The sequence below is a fragment of the Trichechus manatus genome, unplaced genomic scaffold, assembly GCF_000243295.1.
Source record: "Trichechus manatus latirostris isolate Lorelei unplaced genomic scaffold, TriManLat1.0 scaffold00109, whole genome shotgun sequence".
NCBI classification, from domain to species: domain Eukaryota; kingdom Metazoa; phylum Chordata; class Mammalia; order Sirenia; family Trichechidae; genus Trichechus; species Trichechus manatus.
The window spans coordinates 4,200,022-4,219,753 of NW_004444045.1; the positions used below are offsets into that span (position 1 = coordinate 4,200,022).

General features: G+C 43.0%; 1 protein-coding gene across 2 annotated transcripts in view; it reads right to left on the reverse strand.

Moving 5' to 3' along the window:
- FUT10 (fucosyltransferase 10) overlaps positions 1 to 18,860 on the reverse strand; it is a 75,879-nt gene extending 57,019 nt beyond the window's left edge. The window contains exons 1-2 of one of the 2 annotated variants that reach the window (XM_004383391.2): positions 18,507 to 18,860; positions 13,333 to 13,627 (exon numbers count right to left, since the gene is read on the reverse strand). In XM_004383391.2, coding sequence (XP_004383448.1) covers positions 13,333 to 13,627; positions 18,507 to 18,587 — 376 coding nt within the window. In that variant the 5' untranslated portion in view covers positions 18,588 to 18,860. The remainder of the gene's footprint in view (positions 1 to 13,332; positions 13,628 to 18,506) is intronic. The other variant, XM_004383390.1, reaches the window with a different exon arrangement.
- Positions 18,861 to 19,732: the final 872 nt, after the last annotated feature.

The following is a 19,732-nucleotide window of genomic DNA, read 5'->3' on the forward strand; positions in this document are numbered from 1 at the left end:
CTGACAACACTGGATGATTTCCTCCTAGCTTTACTGACTAAATGCCAGTGGTTTCATCCAGAAACTAACAAGTCTGAAGGAATTTATAATTCCATTTTAGATATTAAAGGTTCTGGCAGTGAATTATGTGACTGCCTGCCATCTGCACACTTAGATTTGAATCACTGCCCCTTACGTGTGTCTGGAATACATAGTTACCAGCGGTTTGGATGACAAGTTTAGATGCCCGTACTCAGGAAAGTAAAATATGAAGATGTCAATAGTCTTAAGGATTAAATATTTATATGCCTGTAGAGGCAAATATTTAGTGATCAATAATTCACTGACATGTTTTTTTCACCTGTCAGGGAAGAAATGAATAGCTGTGTTTACGTCTTTTATGCATCACAGTTGTGGTAAGTTGAAAACAGGAGGTTGAAGAAAGTGTCTGAGAGGCCAAGTGAGTTACATGAACGCGCACAGTTCATTTTTCTCTTTGGACACCTGCATATATGATAACAGATAGCCCCAAGCCATCAGCAAGACAACAGACTCTATCTTTGAATCACATCTCAAATCTACTGGTTTCTTTCTCTCCCACCACATCCAACCCTAATTCAGGGCACCACCATTTCCACTTTAATAGAATCTGTGTCTCGCTTCTATTTCCATACTCCAGTCCGTTCACCACGGAGAAGCCAGAGGGATCTTTTAAAAGCATAAATCACAACAAAGCAAAAAGATCATATTGCCCCCTACTTAAAGCTTTCTGATATTTTCCCATAGCACTTAGAATACATCCGAACTCCTTACCCTGTATTATGAAGCCCATTACAACACGACCCCAGTCTCCCATTCAAATCTCATCTCACACGACCTCCTCCTCCCACAGTGTTCCTGCCCTGCTTTCAGACCTTCCAACACATCAACTCCTTCCCACTCGTGGGCACTTGCCTCAGCTGTTCCCTGTACCTGGAATGCGCTTCCCGTATCTTCACAAGACTGTCCCCTCCTCAAATTTCAGTTCCCTGACCACTCTGTGTGAAGAAGTCTAAAAGCTTATCCCTACCTGATAGTATCTTATCTACATATTTCCATAAGCTACATGGGACACAGACTGGTTTGTTTACACTATAATCCTAGGAGGAGCCCTGGTGATGCAGGGGTTAAGAGCTTGGCTGCTAACAAAAGGTCGGCAGTTCAAATCCACCAGCTGCTCCTTGGAAACGCTATAGGGTAGTTCTACTCTGTCCTACAGGGTCGCTGTGAGTCGACTCGATGGCAACGGGTTTGGTTTGGTTTTGGTTTATAATCCCAGAACCTAGCACCAGGCTACACACATCATAAATGTTTGTTAGATGCCAGTTGTATATATCCAAATGAAGAGGGTTGGTAAGGGATACATCCTGAGGTGTTCTCAAATTCTCTCAAATCACAGATATTGTAGCATACAATTTCCGCCAAAACATGGAGGTATGCAGACTATTCCACACAGACCCAAACTCTCAGTTTGTTCAATGTTCTGCTTCTTAATCTATTTAAATTGCTATCTTCAGCCCAGTAGTGACTGCTTTCTAAAAACACATCACTTTTTCTTCATTTCCAGTTGACTTCCTTCACAGGGGTTATTTTTTCACTAATAACCAAAACTGTTATCATTTCAAGAGAGGGCCAGCAGATGGCACAGACACAGAACGTACAGCCAGTCGAGAGACAGATGCTGACTCATCTTGTCCAGTAGGCACGGGCCTCTCCTTTGCACATCCGTCCCTCAAAGCCCAGGAGACTCAGATCTGTGCCTTAGAACAATCCAAATGCCATGAATCAAATTCTGAACGCAAGAGGGTAAAAGCAAACAGTCGGCTATCCCTACCCCTCAGTGTAAAGCTTTTTTTAATGTATATTTTACTACTTAAGTACAAAAATGAGGCTCAAGAATGAGAGCTCCCGTGTTTTCTTTTGCGTGCCTGTGAGAGATACACGTCTGTCCCTAAAAGGTGGCTGTCTGCTCCGAAGAACGGAGCTGCCAGCTTGTCTCGGAGAATTACTGTGTGTCAGAATCTGCCTGCAACTGGATCAGTGCCAGCATTTCCATCAGCCCAAACTGCTGAAGTGGCAGTAAGGAAAGCTGCCGCCTGTCGCCTGATCCAGCCAGAAAGAAAGTGGCTCCAGGCACTTCTGTGCTCCTCTCAGAGTTTTAAGGTTAACCCGAGAAATGCTTTCCGATTTTCCACCACTTTTGTTCTTCCTTTACTCTTTTTATTATCACATCCTGTACAAGAAGACAAAGGGTTAAAAAAGGAAGGTGGGGGAGGGGAGGCTAAGTCCAAAGCAAGAGAATTTCTAGTCTTGACTCAACAACCCTGAAAACCAAACACTATGAGGCTCACTAAAGTCTTTGTCCTTATAACAAACTAACAAATAACAAATCTCAGTTGATTTATTTTTTAGCTGAGAATATTGAAAATTAAGTAATATTTGTAAAATAATATTTCATAAATGCTATCTTGACCCAGTTTTGAGGCTCTGGCTAGAGGCTAGTCTGTTCCCCTTCTTGAACAGCTGATTAATTTCACTCTATGACCCCTCCCATTATTGGGCTCTCACAGCCTGAGCCAACACGCACTTGTCCTAATCGCCCGCAGCCAGGTACCCAACCACTGGTGACAGGCCCTGTGTCCTGGAGGCTACAGAATTATTCAAAATATACAATTCCCAGGAAGCCCTCGAGACCAAGGTAACCCCACCCTGCTTGCCATGCATAAACCGTCTCCTACAATCCAGCTTTTGTTACCCTATCTCCCAGTGCAACCCCCTGTGTGGCCCCGTGTCATGCTGAGCTGTGAACACCAGGGGCCATGAGTATAACAAACCTTTAAAAGTTTCCAGCCTCCTTCTTGTGACTGGCGTTCAACCTTCATATACTTCAAACTTTACTCTTAGATCGAGTTAAAACAATATGGAACTGTAATTTTTTCGTGGAAGAAAATGAGTATCTTAGCTGTAAGAAATATCAATGTCTTTGCATAATGAGCAATCTTCTTACAGGGGATTTTGATAAATCAAACAAGCCTAGAAATTGAACAATTTATTAACAAGTGTTGTCACTGCCTTTGGGCTCAGCTATCTCCTAAGACAAAATGTCTTTGTTACCAGGCTACCACCAATGACCACCCTAACAGGGAACACAACAGAAAGTCCCTGATGGAGCAGGAAAAAAGTGAGGTGCAGAACTCAAATTCTAGTAAAAAGATCAGACTTAATGATCTGACTGAGACTGGAGGAACCCTAGAGAGCACGGCCCCCAGACTCTCTGTCAACTCAGAACTGAAACCATTCCAGAGGCCAACTCTTCAGACAAAGATTAGACTGGACTATGGGACATAAAATGATGTAAAAGGAGGTGAGATGAGCAGGCAGAGAGGGTCAGGAGCTGGTTGAATGGACACGGGAAATCAGGGGTGGAAAGGAGGAGTGTGCTGTCACAGTATAGGGAGAGCAATTACGGTCACATAACAACGTATGTATAAATTTTTGTATGAGAGACTAACTTGAATTGTAAACTTTCTCTTAAAGTATAACAATTAAAAAAACAAAGTCTTTGTCAAGTAAATTACTGTTGTTGTTAGTTGCCATCAAGTTGGTTCTGACTCATGTTGACCCCGCGTGTGCAGCGTAGAACTGCTCCCTCGGGTTTTCACGGTTGTGACCTTTCAGAAGCAAATCACCGGGTCTTTCTTCCAAGGCACCTCTGGGTAGGTTTGAACTGCCAACATGTCAGCGGGTAGCCAAGCACTTAACCATTTGCAACACCCGGAGACCTAATTAAATTATTATTTATATAAAATTAAAACCTGTACATACCTTTAAAAGTGGAATGGTACTAAAAAGTTAATGACACCGGTCTTCCTGTCTCCCCCATGTCCACATGCCAGAGGTCACCACCTCCATTCTTTCAGGTGTTTCTTCTGCATTTACACTTCAAAAATACCTAAATAACATGCTTACCAGGCTGTTTCTTGGTTTTTTCTCATTTTAAATAATATCTATTGTCTTGATGTTTAGAAGATGTGGATTTAACTCTCTTACATCACCCTTTCCCCCATACACCTGTCTTCCCCCGCATCCATTTTTGATTATGTCTATATTCAGCGTTTTCATTATTACAGCCATAAATATTGTTTACTGCTGAGCCAGGCCAATGCATTATAGTTACATTTCCTTTCTTGAAAATTTGTTTTATTTGTTTCCAAATCTCTGACCAACTCTTCCCACACCTTCCAAAAGCTCTGCAAAATAGTTCTCAAACAAATTTCCCACATGGTCAAATTGCCAGATAGCCAACCTCAGCCCTAGAGATGCTGAATGAGTAATTTTGGAGTGGGGCCCAGGGAGCCAGAGATTTTTTTTTTTTTTTTTTTTCTTAATCTATGATCTTAGGACAAAGTAGGTTTGGGAATCACTTATCTAGAGCAAAATAGCTGACCTCATAAACTCTCAAGTTGTAGAACCCTAACTGGCAGAGAATTATGGTTCAGCTCTTCACCATTCCAGCATTACATGCAGGAATTTCCTAGAAATAGAAATGAACTTGACACAAGTTGGAGGAATTACATGGTCAAGAAACTCCTCACAACTTCCATTAAAAGGGCCACAGTTTTGGCCAAGGTTTTTATTTTTGCACTTTCTTACTATGTATCTTGACACCTGAATGGATACTGTGTTTGCATCTGCCTCTTGTTAGACGTGTACAGAGAGATCATACGCCTCCATTCTCGTGACAGCCGTTTCCTCGTGGTATTAACCTTGGCTGCCGGGTCTTATCTGGGTAAAGTGATGATCACAACCAGCTGAGACAATAAAGGCTACAACAGAAGCGTCCCCAGAATGGCCACGATTGCTTTCTGCAGCACACTGCCAGGTGTGTGGCATCCAGGCTTTGGATGGTAGGCAGCCTGCGTGCATGTTCTTTCTCCTTTCTACAAGACCTTGAGAGTCAGTCGCGCTTCCTTGGCTCTGTTCTTTGTCGGACAAATCATGAATAAACGTAGGTTTGGAGGTAAAGATGCTGGATCGACTCTCCACTAAAATGACAGTGAAGAGATTATTTTTTTTAAGGGCAAAATCCCCCAAGCACAAAGACAGAGAATAAAATAGCAGTCACTATGGAAAGTGTATTGACGAGATAACTGACTCAGCCGACTCAAGAAACATAAATCCAAAGCCCACAGTGAGAAAGGCCAGGCGGCAGTCTGATTTACTCACCAAAACAAAAACCAAACCCATTGCCGTCAAGTGGATTCCGATTCATAGCTACCCTGTAAGACAGAGTAGAACGCTCCCACAGGGTTTCCAAGGAGTAACTGGTGGATTCGAACAGCCAAGCTTTTGGTTAGCAGCCGAGCTCTTAATCACTGTGCCACCAGGGCTCCTTCCATAGACTATATGATATTTTATGACAGCATTGGTATAAAGAGAATATCTTATATATTTAAACATTTCCTTTGACCTAAAAGTTCATTTTTCTCCTGATTTTAAGAGAAATTAAAACATTTTTGTGGGCTTGTAAAACTACTGTGGACCAGAGGCACTGTGCCTACGATGCCTAAAAGACGCAGTGTTCCCTGAAGAATCAAGATAAAAATACCAATTTCTCTTTCCCTTCCCCACCCTATGTGAGAATCAGATCCGGTTCACTTATTCAACCATTCATCCCACAGTATTTACTGAAGTGTGCTAAACGCCAGGCATTGTTCCAAGTCATGGGCCTACAGCAGTGAACCAAGTCCCTGCTCTTCCTGTACTTAGATACCGGTGTGGGGAGACAACTGATAAACCAGTCAACAAATGACTAAGAGAATTTCAGTGATGATAAATGCTGCGAAACATAATAATAATAATAAGGTAAATGTTATGGGCTGACTTGTGGCCCCAGAAAGATAAGCCGAAGTTCTAACCCCCAGTACCTGTGAACGTGGCCTTGTTTGGAAACAGGGTCTCTGAGGACGTTATCTGTTAACATGAGGTCATACTGGAGTAGGGGGGGTCCTAATTCAATGAGTGGCGTCTTTATAAACAAGAAGAGGTACAGACATACACAGAGGGAAGACAGCCACGTGAAGATAGGGGCTGAGATCAGAGTGACGCATCTAGAAACCAAGGAAGGCCAAGCATTGCTGGCCGTCACTAGAAACTAGGAGAGAGGCTTGGAACAGATTCTCCCTCAGTGCCCTCGGAAGGCGTCAACACAGCCGGTACTCTGATTTCAGATCCCTAGCCTCCGGAACTGTGAGATATAAATTTCTGTCCTGATAAGCCCCTCACTTTGTTACAGTAGCTCTAGAAAACGAATACAGCAGTTAAGAGTTTCTGCTGTCAGAGACTGGTGTGGGTTTCTCGTTTAGAAAGATGAAGATGAAGAAAGAAGCCTCTCGGAGAAAACCCCACCTGGGCAGAGCTCCGGCTGGCGTGAGGAACAAGCTGGGGAGCATGGCAAGTGTGATGGTTCTGAGGCAGGAATAAGTGCTCCATGTTCAAGGGACAGCAAGAAGGTCAGCGTAGAGACGGGGGAGCGTAGAGATGGGAGGGTGACGGAAGAGATGAGCCTGAAGAAGGGAGTTTGGGCAAACTAGGCAGAGTTTTGCAGGCCGCAGTAAGAACCTGGAACTTTAATACAATAGGAAGTCACTGGAGGAGTCTGAGCAGAGTTCTGTGACTGGATTTACCTTCTGTAAACAGTCTGTAAAGTATTATAGAAATAATGAAATGTCTATTTTTATAAAAGGAGCTTGATTATAAATAATATATAGAGCCCTGGTGGCACAGTAGTTAAGTTCTTCACTGCTAACCAAAAGGTGGGCAGTTCCAATCCACCAGGCGCTCCTTGGAAACCCCATGGGGCAGTTCTACTTTGTCCTATTGGGTCGCTAGGAGTAAGAATTGACTCAATGGCAATGGCAGTTTTTATATATAATATATAGGTATATATAAAATATAATGTATTAATTAAATATATTATTAAATATATATAATATATAAAATCTATCATCCTGTTATGATCTTTCATGTTCAACTTTGTTACTGCTCAAACATTCCAATTACACCCATTTCTTTGCCACTTCCAAATAAGTCTTAATAAATCTGAAATGCTATTAACAATTACCTACAAACTGCATTCAACGCATTACTAGCTGCCATTGAGTCAATTCTGACTGCCTCAATGTGAACCCGTGTGTGTCAGAGTAGAACTGTGCTCCCCAGGGCTTTCAGTGGTTCATTTTTTGGACGTAAATCACCAGGCCTTTCTTCCCAGGTGTCTCTGGGTAGATTTAAACCACCAATCTTTCAGTTAGCAGCCAGCTCTTGAACTGTTTGCACCACCCAGGGACTCCATTCAGTGCACAGGGCCTGTGATAAAGTCAGCCTCTGGAGAGAAAAACAAGTAAGAACTGGCACATAACGGATGAGATCAGCAGAAATCTCTCCCTCTGAGAATGAATCATAGATAAGCCACTCATGAAGTGGCCCAATACAGTCATGATGACCAAGGATGGCAGTATAAGGAAATCTATCAACATGGCTAGCAAATCAGCTGTGACACAATCGTGTTAAACTGAACTTGGTTGTTTTCTGTGCTGCTCCTGCACATGGCAAGGCGCCTGGCAAACAGTGACTCCACAGAGACAGTGAATTACTGGATGTTGGAATGAAGTGATAAGGCAGACAGCAAGATACCAATGTAACCATAACATAGAAATCTCCACTGTCCCCACCTGCAGAATTCATAAAGGGAAGGGAGGAGAACCTAGTCTATCATTCTTGGATTCCTTAACACAGAAGCATTTAGAAAGGGGTGAGAGAGAACAGTTTGTGAGAAAGGTTTCTTTGGTGAGCACTGTTGGACAGCTCTGAATCCCCTATTTCAAGGGTCCAACTTAGAGAACTTTAAAATATGTTCCTGACAATTTAGAGACAATGCAGACTAGTGCCCACCTCGTGCCTGAGGAAGCTCAGGAGGACTGTGGGCCAGGGTCCGAATCCCCCGACCCACCTCACCAGGAACCTTTAGAGGGTGAAGGAAGGGTGCCCACCTGTAAGGAAGGAGGGCTGTGCTGCGGTCTGTTTGCATGCCCAAAGCTAGTCGGAACTTCCCGCAAACAATTGTGAGCACATGGAAAGTCTCGGGTCCTGCTAACAGAGCCCCAGGAGAGACAAAGAGGCCTAAGTGGAAAGAAGCTGGATATGATCTGCAGGGTGCCAAGAGCTGAGAAAGCTGTCCAGAGATGCAGCTTCCAGGGCAGGGAAACTACAGAAGTAAGAAGTCCAGCAGGGAAACACCAAAGACCGTGAAAATGCCCAGAAGAGAAAAAATACACTTAATTGTCTTCTATGCCCACCCAAAGACACCAGCTTTAACCATCTGTCGGGTTCAGAGGACAGGAAGCCACAGGACCAAGTAAGAAACGTCCTGTCTCCTTAATTCTCTTCTATCTCCTCACTGAGATGGTGGCAGGGTCCAAAAAGCAGCTAGAGAGGGAGCGAGAGGGAGAGCAAGGAGAGGGAATAAGGCAGCAAGACCAAAGCCGCTTCTCCACTGCAGTCTTCCAGTGTGAAACAGGTCCACACAGGGGAATGTAAAAAGATATAACAATAGGCATGTTCAGAGTTAATTTGAAACTGTGTTTGCAACTTAAAGTGGCCGTAGATTGTCCATTCCCTAAGAGTGGGCACAAACGTAGGGGATCTGGAAGATCTAGAGTTTTCCATCAGGGATGGTGACAACCCCCTAAATAAGGTGTGTCTGCTGTCATTTGTTCTAAATGTATTTCATTACGACTCTTCAAGAACTAAAAAAACAAAACAAAACCTGCTCCGTTGAGTCGATTCCGGCTCATAACAACCATGTAGGACACAGTAGAACTCCCCCATTGGGTTTCCAAGGAGCGGTTGATGGATTTGAACTGCCAACCTTTTGGTTAGCACTTGAGCTCTTAACCACTGCACTATCAGGGCTCCCTTCGAGAACTAGTAATCCCTAATCAAAAAAAAAAAAAAACCATTGCCATCGAGTTGATTCAATGCCAACTCATGGTGACCCCATCTATCACAGAGTAGAGCTGCTCCATAGAGTTTTCTTGGTTGTAATCTTTAAGGAGGCAGATTGCCAGGCCTTTCTTCTGCAGCACCACTGGGTGGGTACAAACCACCAACTTTTCAGTTACTAATTGAGCGCAAACCGTCTGTGCTGCCGAGAGACCTCATAGAAGGTGTATATAGAGACCATTTATTACTCAAGAGACCTTTTTAACCAGAACACCTGTTCGTTAATATGCCAGGTCACAGAGTTTACTTAAATGCTGACTTTTGTTGCTTTGCTCATGATACTTCTGTGGCTGAGTCTCTCTACACTCTCCTCTTCTGACCAGATTCTCTATTTAATAAACCTTCCTCACAAATCATGTCCTTCAAGAAGTCTTCCCGAATGATACTACCCAATTCTGATTATTCTTTTACCCTAAGTCTTCTCCAAGGTTAGATAATAATGTAAACTATTTCCTTTAGGAGGAAGTTCTAGCTCCTACCACCCACATAAGGGAACTAGGATAAGCCCTTAACTGTTCCTTAGTTTCCTCTTCATTATAACAGATATAATAAGTCCTACCTATGAGGCTATTTTAAAAAGCAAATGTGGTCACTCTAAGTGAAGTGCTTTAAAAATCAAAACCGTGAGGGGGAAAGCAGAGATCCTGCAGCCCAGAGGAGAGCTGCTGTGGCCCCCACCAATCACTCAAGATCCAATAGCAAACAGCTGGATTGTAGTTCTTGCGGTAGGACCAACTCTCTCTAACCTCCAGGCTTCTTCAAGGTGTGCGATTATCCATATTCCCGAGGAAGTGAAATATTGCAGTAGCCTGGTTTCCTCTTTCTCTCCGTGCTCCCATATTCACTAAAACTCCTCTTTACAAGTACACCTAAAACACAAGCTGTCCTCCTCCTCTACCCTCACTCACTGAGCGCACTAGCCCCTCCTTCCTGTGGGACACTCTTCAAGAGAACTGTTTACAAACACAGAATTATGTTGTCAAATCGCTATGGTGACAGTTTCTAAGACTAACTAACTTCAGTAACTCTGTGGACCACTGGTTAAAAAAAAAACCTGATTTATTCACTCGTGACTGCTTAGTTTTTGGTGCAGAGAATTGTTAATGTAGCTAAATCCTTGCATTTTTCAGATGGCTCAACCCAGACACTATTCATTAAAATCACTTGGGAAAGTCTCTCTTACCTCCAGAAATGTGTTTATATTAAGTAAATGAATCATTTCTAGGGAAAAGAACAAGAAGGTAGGCTAAAAGGTAACAGACAAATCCAAAAACGTTCTGGTTTACAAAAGCTTCCAGGTCCCGTAATCCTTCACATTTGCTTTTCCCTTAATTAGGCCAGCTTTGGATTCCTCAATCAGTCTTTTGCCTTTTCTTTCAATCCCGCTGCACAGAGCCACATTTGCAGTTTTCAGTGACCTACTTAACTAGAATTTGGAACCCTCAGACAGAAAAGTACAATGTCTTCATTCTATTTTGCTCAACAGACCTTATAAATGAGCTGAATTTCTAATTCAGTTGGTTGAAAACCACACACCTTACGCCACTCCAGAAACCAATTTTTGTTGTCATTAGCTTCCATCCAGTCAGACCCTGACTCATGCTGACCCCATGAACAAGGGATAGGACCGTTGAGCTCCACAGGGTTTTCACTGGCTGATTTTTGGAAATGGATCACCAGGCCTTTCTTCCTACAACGTCTTAGTCTGGAAGCTCCACTGAAACCTGTTCAGCATCATAGCCACACACAAGCCTCCATCGACAGACAGGTGGTGACTGCGCATGAGGTGTACTGGCTGAGCATCAAGCCCAGGTCTTCCACATGGAAGGCGAGAATTCTACCACTGAACTACCATTGCCCTTAAAAACCAAGCTGGGGACTAGCTGTTTGTGTGTACATATATACAGATATGTGCAGGTATATACCATACATGTTGTTAGATGCTGTTGAGTCAAATCCGACTCCAAGCAGCCCCGTGTGACAGAATAGAGCTGCCCATTAGAGTTTTCTAGACTGTAATCTCTACATGAACAGATCGCCAGGTCTTTCTTCCGCAGGGCTGCTGTGCCGAGTAGGTTCAAACTGCCAGTCTTTCTGTCAGCAGCTGAGCACTTAACCATTGTGCCACCAGGGCTCTTTTTTTTTTTTTTTTTTCAGTTTTTAATTTTACTTTATTGTACATGAAGTGAAAGTTTACAATTCAAGTTAGTCTCACACACAAAAATTTATACATATGTTGTTATGTGACCCTAATTGTTCTTCCTGTACTGTGACAGCACATTCCTCCTTTCCACCCTGATCTCCCATGTCTATTCAACCAGCTCCTGACCCTCTCTGCCTTCTCATCTCACCTCCTGACAGGAGCTGCCGATTTAGTCTCACGTATCTACTTGAACTAAGAAGCACACTCTTCACAAGCATCATTTTATGTCCCACAGTCCAGTCTAATCTTTGACTGAAGAGTTAGCCTCAGGAATCGTTTTAGTGCTGGGTTGACAGACAGTTTGGGGGCCATGTTCTCTGGGGTTCCTCCAGTCTCAATCAGACCATTAAGTCTGGTCTTTTCACCAGAATTTGAGTTCTGCACCCCACTTTTCTCCGGCTCCGTCAGGGGCTCTCTGTTGTGTTCCCTGTCAGGGCGGTCATCAGTGGTAGCCAGGCACCATCTAGTTCTTCTGGTCTCAGGCTGATGAAGTCTCTGGTTTATGTGGCCCTTTCTGTCTCTTGGGCTAATGCTTTCCTTGTGACTTTGGTGTTCTTCATTCTCCTTTACTCCAGGTGGTTGGGACCAACTGATGCATCTTAGATGGCAGCTCGTTAGCTTTTAAGACCCCAGACGCCACCAGGGCTCTTTGATATATATTTATATGCACATACACACACATATATATTCATATCTACCTTAAAGCAGATTTCCCTTCATTGACTTTGTAACGTAACTGATTAACCCTGCCTATATTTGGTCTCATTTGCTAATCTATATTTCCCCTCAACCCCACCACTCATCACCCAGAAACCTCGTATTTCTAACTTTGCTGCTGGCATCCTGCTAACTCCATCTACCCCTGGGTATGGTTGCCGTTCAATCCCAGCAGGATATATAACCATCCTCAAGGAGTGATAAATACCAATTTGCTTCTGAAAACTGATGCTGAATAATTTTTTTTATTTTTATTTCTGATTAATCTGACACTAATGAAATGAAGAACATTGTGCTTGACTTACGTCCAATAAAACATCTGTTGTGGGAATCAAAATCTATTATCACAGGTGACATTCCAAATTCACGTCAGCAGTATAATCAATACCCAACACATTACATCTAAAATGCAGAGAGCACAGCACCTAAGTGTGAACAGGTGGGAAGAAATATCTCTTCCTTCCATAAATAGAAGCCCTGGTGGCACAGTGGTTAACAGCTCAGCTGCTAACCAAAAGGTCGGCAGCATGAATCCACCAGCGGCTCCTTGGAAACCTCTCAGGCAGTTCTACTCTGTCCTACAGGGTCACTACCAGTTTGAATCAACTCAATGACAATGGGCTTTTCGGTGGTTTCTCCATAAATACCAAGAGGCCCAGCCAACCACCTCTTTGTTGGTCAGACTCATTTATCTGATGTACTTACCGAATGCTCATGCCTTCTATGGAGCAAATACAAAGGAAATCAGGCCTGGCAGAGTGTTCTCAAGGGGAGCTCCACCAACTCTTCCTTGGGAGGTATTATGGGTTGGTTTGTGTCTTCCAAAAAAATATGTTCAAGCCCTAACCTCCAGTACTTGTGACTGTGACCTTATCTGGAAATAGCGTATCTGCAGGTATTAGTTAAGGTGACATGAGGTCATACTGGGTGAAGTAGGGTGGGCCCTAGTCCAGTATGACTAATGTCCTTACTAGATAAGGAGACGAGACACAGAGACAGACAGAGAAGAAAGTCAGCCATGTGATGATGGGGGCAGAGACTGGAATGATGCATCTATAAGCCAGGACACACCTGGGGCTTCCAGAAACTGGGAGAGATGAGGAAGCACCTTCCCCCAGAGCCTTCGGAAAGAGTGTGGCCCTGTGGACACCCTGAATTCTGACTTCTAGCCTCCAGAACCGTGAAAGGATAGATCTCTGTTGTTTTAAACAGCCCAGCGGGTGGTACTTTGTCCCAGCAGCCCTGGGAAATGAATGCAGGAGGAAGGCAGGAACTCAGCTTTGGAGCAAGATGGCAGGGAGCAAAGGGAGGAAGGCCAAAGCCCTACTTACCATAGAAGAGGAACGCCTTGGTCATGTGGTGATGCAGGTACGTCCGGTTGATGGTGAAGAAGCAAGCATCTGCCCCACACTGGCCTAGCCTTCCCGTTTCCCCCGTCAGCGGGGACCACCAGAGCATAATGGGGTAGCTATCAGTGTCCAGTGTTTTTTTCCCATTTGGGGTCAATGCTTCTTTCTTAAGGAATGAGTAGCGATGTTCAGGCTCTCCCTCCACTTTTGGGTGTCCATTTTGCAAATTGGAATTTTTAAACTTCCTCCTTTCAAATTTTCCTAGCTCAACAACTACCTAAAAGAGAAGACAAGTATTACCAGAGTAAGAATACTTCATTTCCTTTTTCACATCTCCTGTTCATCTTGATGATTATCCTCTGCATTAGTCTCGTATTGCTGCTGTAACAAATTACCAAAAACTTAGTGGCTTCCAACAAGACAAATTTACTCTCTGTCATGGATTGAATTGTGTCCCCAAAAAATGTGTGTAGCAACTTGGCTAGGTCATGATTCCCAGCATTGTATGATTGTGTAATCTGATGTGATTTCCTTATGTGTTGTAAACTCTACCACTATGATGAGATTATATGTGATCTCCTCATGTGTTGTAAATTCTATCACTGTGATGAGGTTACACTGATGAGGTTGACTAGATCAGTGTCTTAATGCAATCTCTTTTGAGATATAAAAGAGAGAAGCGAGCAGAGACACATGGGAACTTCATACCACCAAGAAAGCAGTGCTGGGAGCAGAGCGCGTCCTTTGGACTTGAGGTTCCTGCGCAGAGAAGCTCCCAGACCAAAGGAAGACTGATGACATGGACTTTCCTCCAGAGCCAAGAGAGAAAGTGTTCCCCTGGAGCTGATGCTCTGAATTTGGACTTGTAGCCTACTGGACTGTGAGAGAATAAATTTCTCTTTGTTAAAACCATCCACTTGCGGTATTTCTGTTGGAGCAGCACTAGATGACTGAGACACTCTTTTACAGTTCTGTAAGTTAGAAGTACAACACAGGTCTCACTGAGATAAAATCAATGCGTCAGCAGGGCTACATTCCTTTCTGGAGGCTCTAGGGGAGAATTCAGTTCCTCGCCTTTTCCAGCTTCCAGAAGCCACCTGCATCCCTTGGTCTCCTTCCTCCATCTTTTAAAGACCACAACTTCGCATCTCTCTGACCCTTCTCCATCATCAGATCTCTCTCTGACCACAGCCGTGAAAGATTTTCTGTTTTTAAGGACTCATGATCAGGTAAGTCCACCTGGATAATTCAGGATACTCTCTCCACCTCAAGATCCATAACCTTAATCACATCTGCAAAGTTCCTTTTGCCAAATAAAGGAACATATTCTGGGGATAAGAAAAACATGGACATTTTGGGGAGGGTCATTAATCTGCCTACCAAAGCCTCCAAGCATCTACCAACGAGGATGGTTAATAGTTCTGCTAAACACTTAAAAGAGACACATTTCTCTCCTCCATTTCATAGGCACATACAGTGTCCTGAAATAGTTTTATCTTTTAATGAAACCCATGAAAAACAGAGTTACTACTCAACTATTACTAGAGATTGGAGCCCTGGTGGCACAGAGGTTAAAAGCTCAGCTGCTGACCAAAAGGTCAACAGTTCAAATCCACCAGCCACTCCTCGGAAACCCAATGGGGTAGTTCTACCCTGTCCTATAAGGTTGCTATGAGTCAGAATTGACTCGACAGCAATGGGGCTTTTTTTCTTTATTACTAGAAAATTACATTGTAAGGAAAATAAGTTATAAATTACAAACTGGTATCATTTTAGTACAATTAAAGTAGTCATAACATGGGTATGCGTTATGCTTCTAATTCTGTAGAATAGAGATAGTGAAGTATTATCTAACTCAAAAATTCCCTAGAGTCCGTATTACCCACGTAATAGAATGTGTGCACTGGGCTTCCACTTAAAACTACTTTTTTTCATTTGTTTGGGATTCTCTGAGTCTGGGTCACTGGACAGCACGGTGATCGGTAGCAGTAATCTGGAGGATGAGGTGGGCGTGGAAACAGAGTGCTGCCTTTATATCAAACTGGAAGGTAATATGTTGACAGGACATTATAAAAATGCTAGAGCAAGCAGCGTAAAGAAGGGGCTGGTGTGTTTAATATATAACTGAAACTTTACTAGTCACGCTGTTTAAGACAAAGCAGCTAAAGAAAAGCACGTTTTTATGGATTAACTCCTCCATTAGTCAACCAGAGGCAGTCCCAGTGCGGCCCTCTGGCCCCCTTTCAACAGCCAAGCGTGGTGCCTCGTTTACGTGCTTGCGCCCCCTGGTGTTAGAAAAAGGCCTCTGACTGCTGATGAGGTCCATGGAATCTGAACTCCCTGAGGAGGGCCCACAGATTTCATTGGATTCTCAGAGTGTTCCCAGACCAAAAGAATATTAAGAACCATGAAGTGAAAGTCAAGTAGTACTCTAAAGGGAATAAGGAATCATATTAGCTTTTAAAAATCATGTACAATATCATCTGTGATACCACATTCAGCATTAAAACAGCAAAACAATCTCTGAAAACTGAAGTCTAACCCTTGACAATAGCTTTCTAGGCATTTTCATGATAATATAATAATGTAGATATTCCCTAGCAGCTTGAAGGAATGGAAGTGACTGGTAGCCACAAACTATCTGTTCTTCTCACCTTTCTCTCCAATGTACAACCAATAACTTGAAAGAAAGGTTTTTAGGAAGTCATGCAGTGTAACTTGAAGGTAAATTTCTGCTCTACATTTCTTATCAATGTCTACTTTGTGAGGTATATGTCCATTTCCAAATAACAGGGATTGCTTTAAGGAGACATGTTTCTGCTGAACAGTTCAATAAAAAATATTTTACTTCAGATATCACTACCAGGTGGTGGGAAATATGGGAGATAGAGGAACATACCGAACAAAAGCAGGATAAAGTCAGCCAAAGTCAAAATCTGGGAAATTTAAGAGGACAAATGACCCAGTTCTTCAACAATCCATGACATAGAATAAAGGGTGGGGCAGAACCAACTTTTATTTAAAAAAAACGACTTGAGACTCACCAAATAAATACAACATGTAGACTTTGTTTAATCCAGATTCAAACCAACTGATTATAAAGACTGTTTTCAGACAACTGAGGAAAATTTAACATGGCCTTGGAATTAAGTGATATTGAGTAACTATTGTTCATTTTGTTGGGTGTTATAATAGTATTATGGTTATATTAAATTTTTAAAGTTCCTAGTTGGTATAAAATCATACTAAAGTATATCCAGGCAAAATGATATGGTGTCCGGGATTTGTTTTAAAATATTCCACATGTATTCATGAATTATTTGTGCAATTAAAAGTAAGCAAAATTCAAAAGTAAATAAAGTATAAAACCAACAAAAACCAAATCCGCTGCCATCGAGTTGATTCCGACTCATAGCGTCCCTAAAGATAAGTATACACTCCAAAAATTTACCAACAGTATATACAAAATATGAGGCCCTGGTGGCACCGTGGTTCAGCACTTGGCTGCTGATCAAAAGGTCGGCAGTTCGAATCCACCAGCCGCTCCTTGGAAACCCTCTGGGGCGGTTCTGCTCTGTCCTACAGGGTCGTTATGAGTTGGAATCGACTCAACCGCAACAGGTTTTTTGGTTTGGTTTACACAACTCATGTGGCAAATTATCTCATCTGTCTAGCCTAAAACCAGTAAAAACAGGAAAAGTTGTATATGCATAGGTATCTTTTTTTTTCATTTTTGGTGTTTAAAAAAGTAGTATTGCAGCAGCTGTGAGCACTGAATCATTCAGTGTACCAGTTAGGATTGGGAAACAGCCCAAACCATACTCTCGATGGGAAAACTGAAAGCGAGATCCAACAAAGGTTTAGCTTCAGTCATCACACCACCTCTCATACCCTGGAAGCTTAGAAATCACACAAATATCCAAAATGTGGCAACACAGACTCATATCAAAAGGAAAGCCCTTAGCTTAGACACAGACATTCCTAATGACTGGAAAAAGTGCCAAGGTGAATGTCTAATGGGATCAAAGTTCTCTCATAACTTCTCAGAGAAAGAAGCAGAAAACCCCAGCCGCCCCTGCACGTGCGGGGCCTGGAAACCTCCGAGACGGAGGAGAGGCAACTGTTGCCTCTGACCAGGATCCCAACTGGGCAGCAGAAGGTGGAAGAAGCACAATGCCAGGCTGTCTGCCAATGTAATTTTACAAGGACTACCTTGTTCAATCCTAGTCAAAGGAGAAGGGATATTCTGTAAAATAAAAAAGCCCAGACAATACCTTACTGTTCATCAGCCTCACATCTGAACTACTCGCATCCGCAAATAATCTTTCAAAGTCCTTTTATTCTGAGATGGGCAGCTGGTACTTCCAAAAAAAAAAATCATTGCTGTTGAGTAGATTCTGACTCATAGTGACCCTATAGGACAGAGCAGAACTGCCCCATAGGGTTTCCGAGGAGCAGCTGGTGGATTCGAACTGCCAACTTTTTGGTTAGCAGCCGAGCTCTTAACCACTGTGCCACCAAGGCTCTGCTGGTACTTCAATGGGTACAAAATACACCTGAATTTATGTCTGTATTTTTGCTATCACCATGTAATTTTTATTTTATTTGAAATAAGTAAAAGAAATCCAGAATAACTGATTAAAGGGAATAAGTGGGAAGACTAAAGAATTGTTTCACTTCAGTCTTTGGTCTAGTAGCATATGTCAAGAATGACAAATTCGTTAACGTCTGTTTGTGCTCTGCGCTTACCACAAGATACAGGCTAATCTTTCTCAGAAAAGTCCTTGCTTCTTCAAGAAGCCATCTTTGAGATGTGACAACTATAAGGGACTTTGAGGAAGTCACCCAACTTTGACCCCACAAGACAGACTGAAGAAGTTTTACTTTTCTGTTCCTTTGGAACCCGGATTCTACAAGAATTACAAATTGAGCCCCTATCTCAGCGACTTCTTGCTACCGGGCGTACCCACTCACTAAACCTCTGTTTCATATGTTTAAAAAAAAAACAAAAGTACTTTCCCTGTCTTGGACAGTTAGATAGTCCAAGCTCCTGAGAGATGAGGTAAATAGTACTTAGAGTTCTGAGAGAATGGGGTGGGTGTGGGCAGGTGGCAAAGGCCCAGGAATCAACACCATGCAACCTAAATTCTTGGTACCTGGAGTGTGACAAGCAGAAAAATAGTGGCTGTGATGCACAGGCAAGATGCCAAAAGCGTCCTCCTCCGAATGCGCGCCATGCTGCCCTGCCCTGGATGACTGACAGAGGGCAAGCCCGGCTACCAGGTGTTCCTGCGTCGGCCTGTATCCTGAGACAACTTCACGCGGAGGAACCATCTGGGTGCCAATTTCCTCCACTGCCATTCCTGCTGGGAACTGGTCTCCATGAAGGATTGAGTTCCAAGGTTCCAAGTGGGCCTGGCTCGGCATCTAGAGGGAACAGCATGCAGTCTTCTTAAGCTATCATCAGAGCAGCTTGAGATTCTTGAAGGCAGAAGGCATCAACAAATTCTGGAACAAATGAATAATCTTTCAGCCATAGTGCAGACTTAATAAAAGTAGTCTTGCAGTATTATCATACAGAAACCCAAAACTTAAAAACTAAAAGGACCATGTACTCCTAATGCCTTACTCATAGATAAGGAAACCATATCGAGTAGTGAAAACGACTTGCTCAAGGCCACACGCCCATTAGAGGACAGTGTCTGGTATACAACCGGGTGCCAAGTCTACAAGTTGTTTCCACTTAACTTCCTCTGCCATCGGAAGACTGAATTCCATAAGTCACTGATTTACATGTAGTCACGTCCTTCCTCCTGGTTTTCAAAGGAGGAGAGAAATAAGAGTAGAAATTAGCAGGACTATCCACCTACTCCTATAAAAATTGGAAGGAAGAAAAGGAGGGTAGGGGTTCAGGCCCTGATCAAAAGTGGATAATGATCAACTGGCCACCCCCTCCTCCGAAAGAAAACCACTTCAGCCACGATGTAAGGAATTCTGATCGTTGATTTATTTGTTTAGTCTTTCATGACAAGTGTAATAAAACAGTGGTTGGACAATGATTCTCTGGAAGTTTTGAAATAAGATTTTCATCTGAAACGAATGTGATCTTTTCAAAATACTTTTAACAGTCAACTAAGTGTCCCCATACCAAAATCAAACCAAACCAGTTGCCGATAAGTCAATTTTGACTCATGGAGACCCACGACCCGTGTGTTTCAGAATGGAACTGTGCTCCACAAAGTTTTCATGGCTGTGACCTTTCGCAAGAGGATTGCCAGGCCTTTCTTCCGAGGCACTGCTGGGTGGGTTTGAACTGCCAACTTTCCGGTTGGTAGCCCACCACTTAACCATTTGTGCCACCCAGGGACTAGTGTCTCCGTAG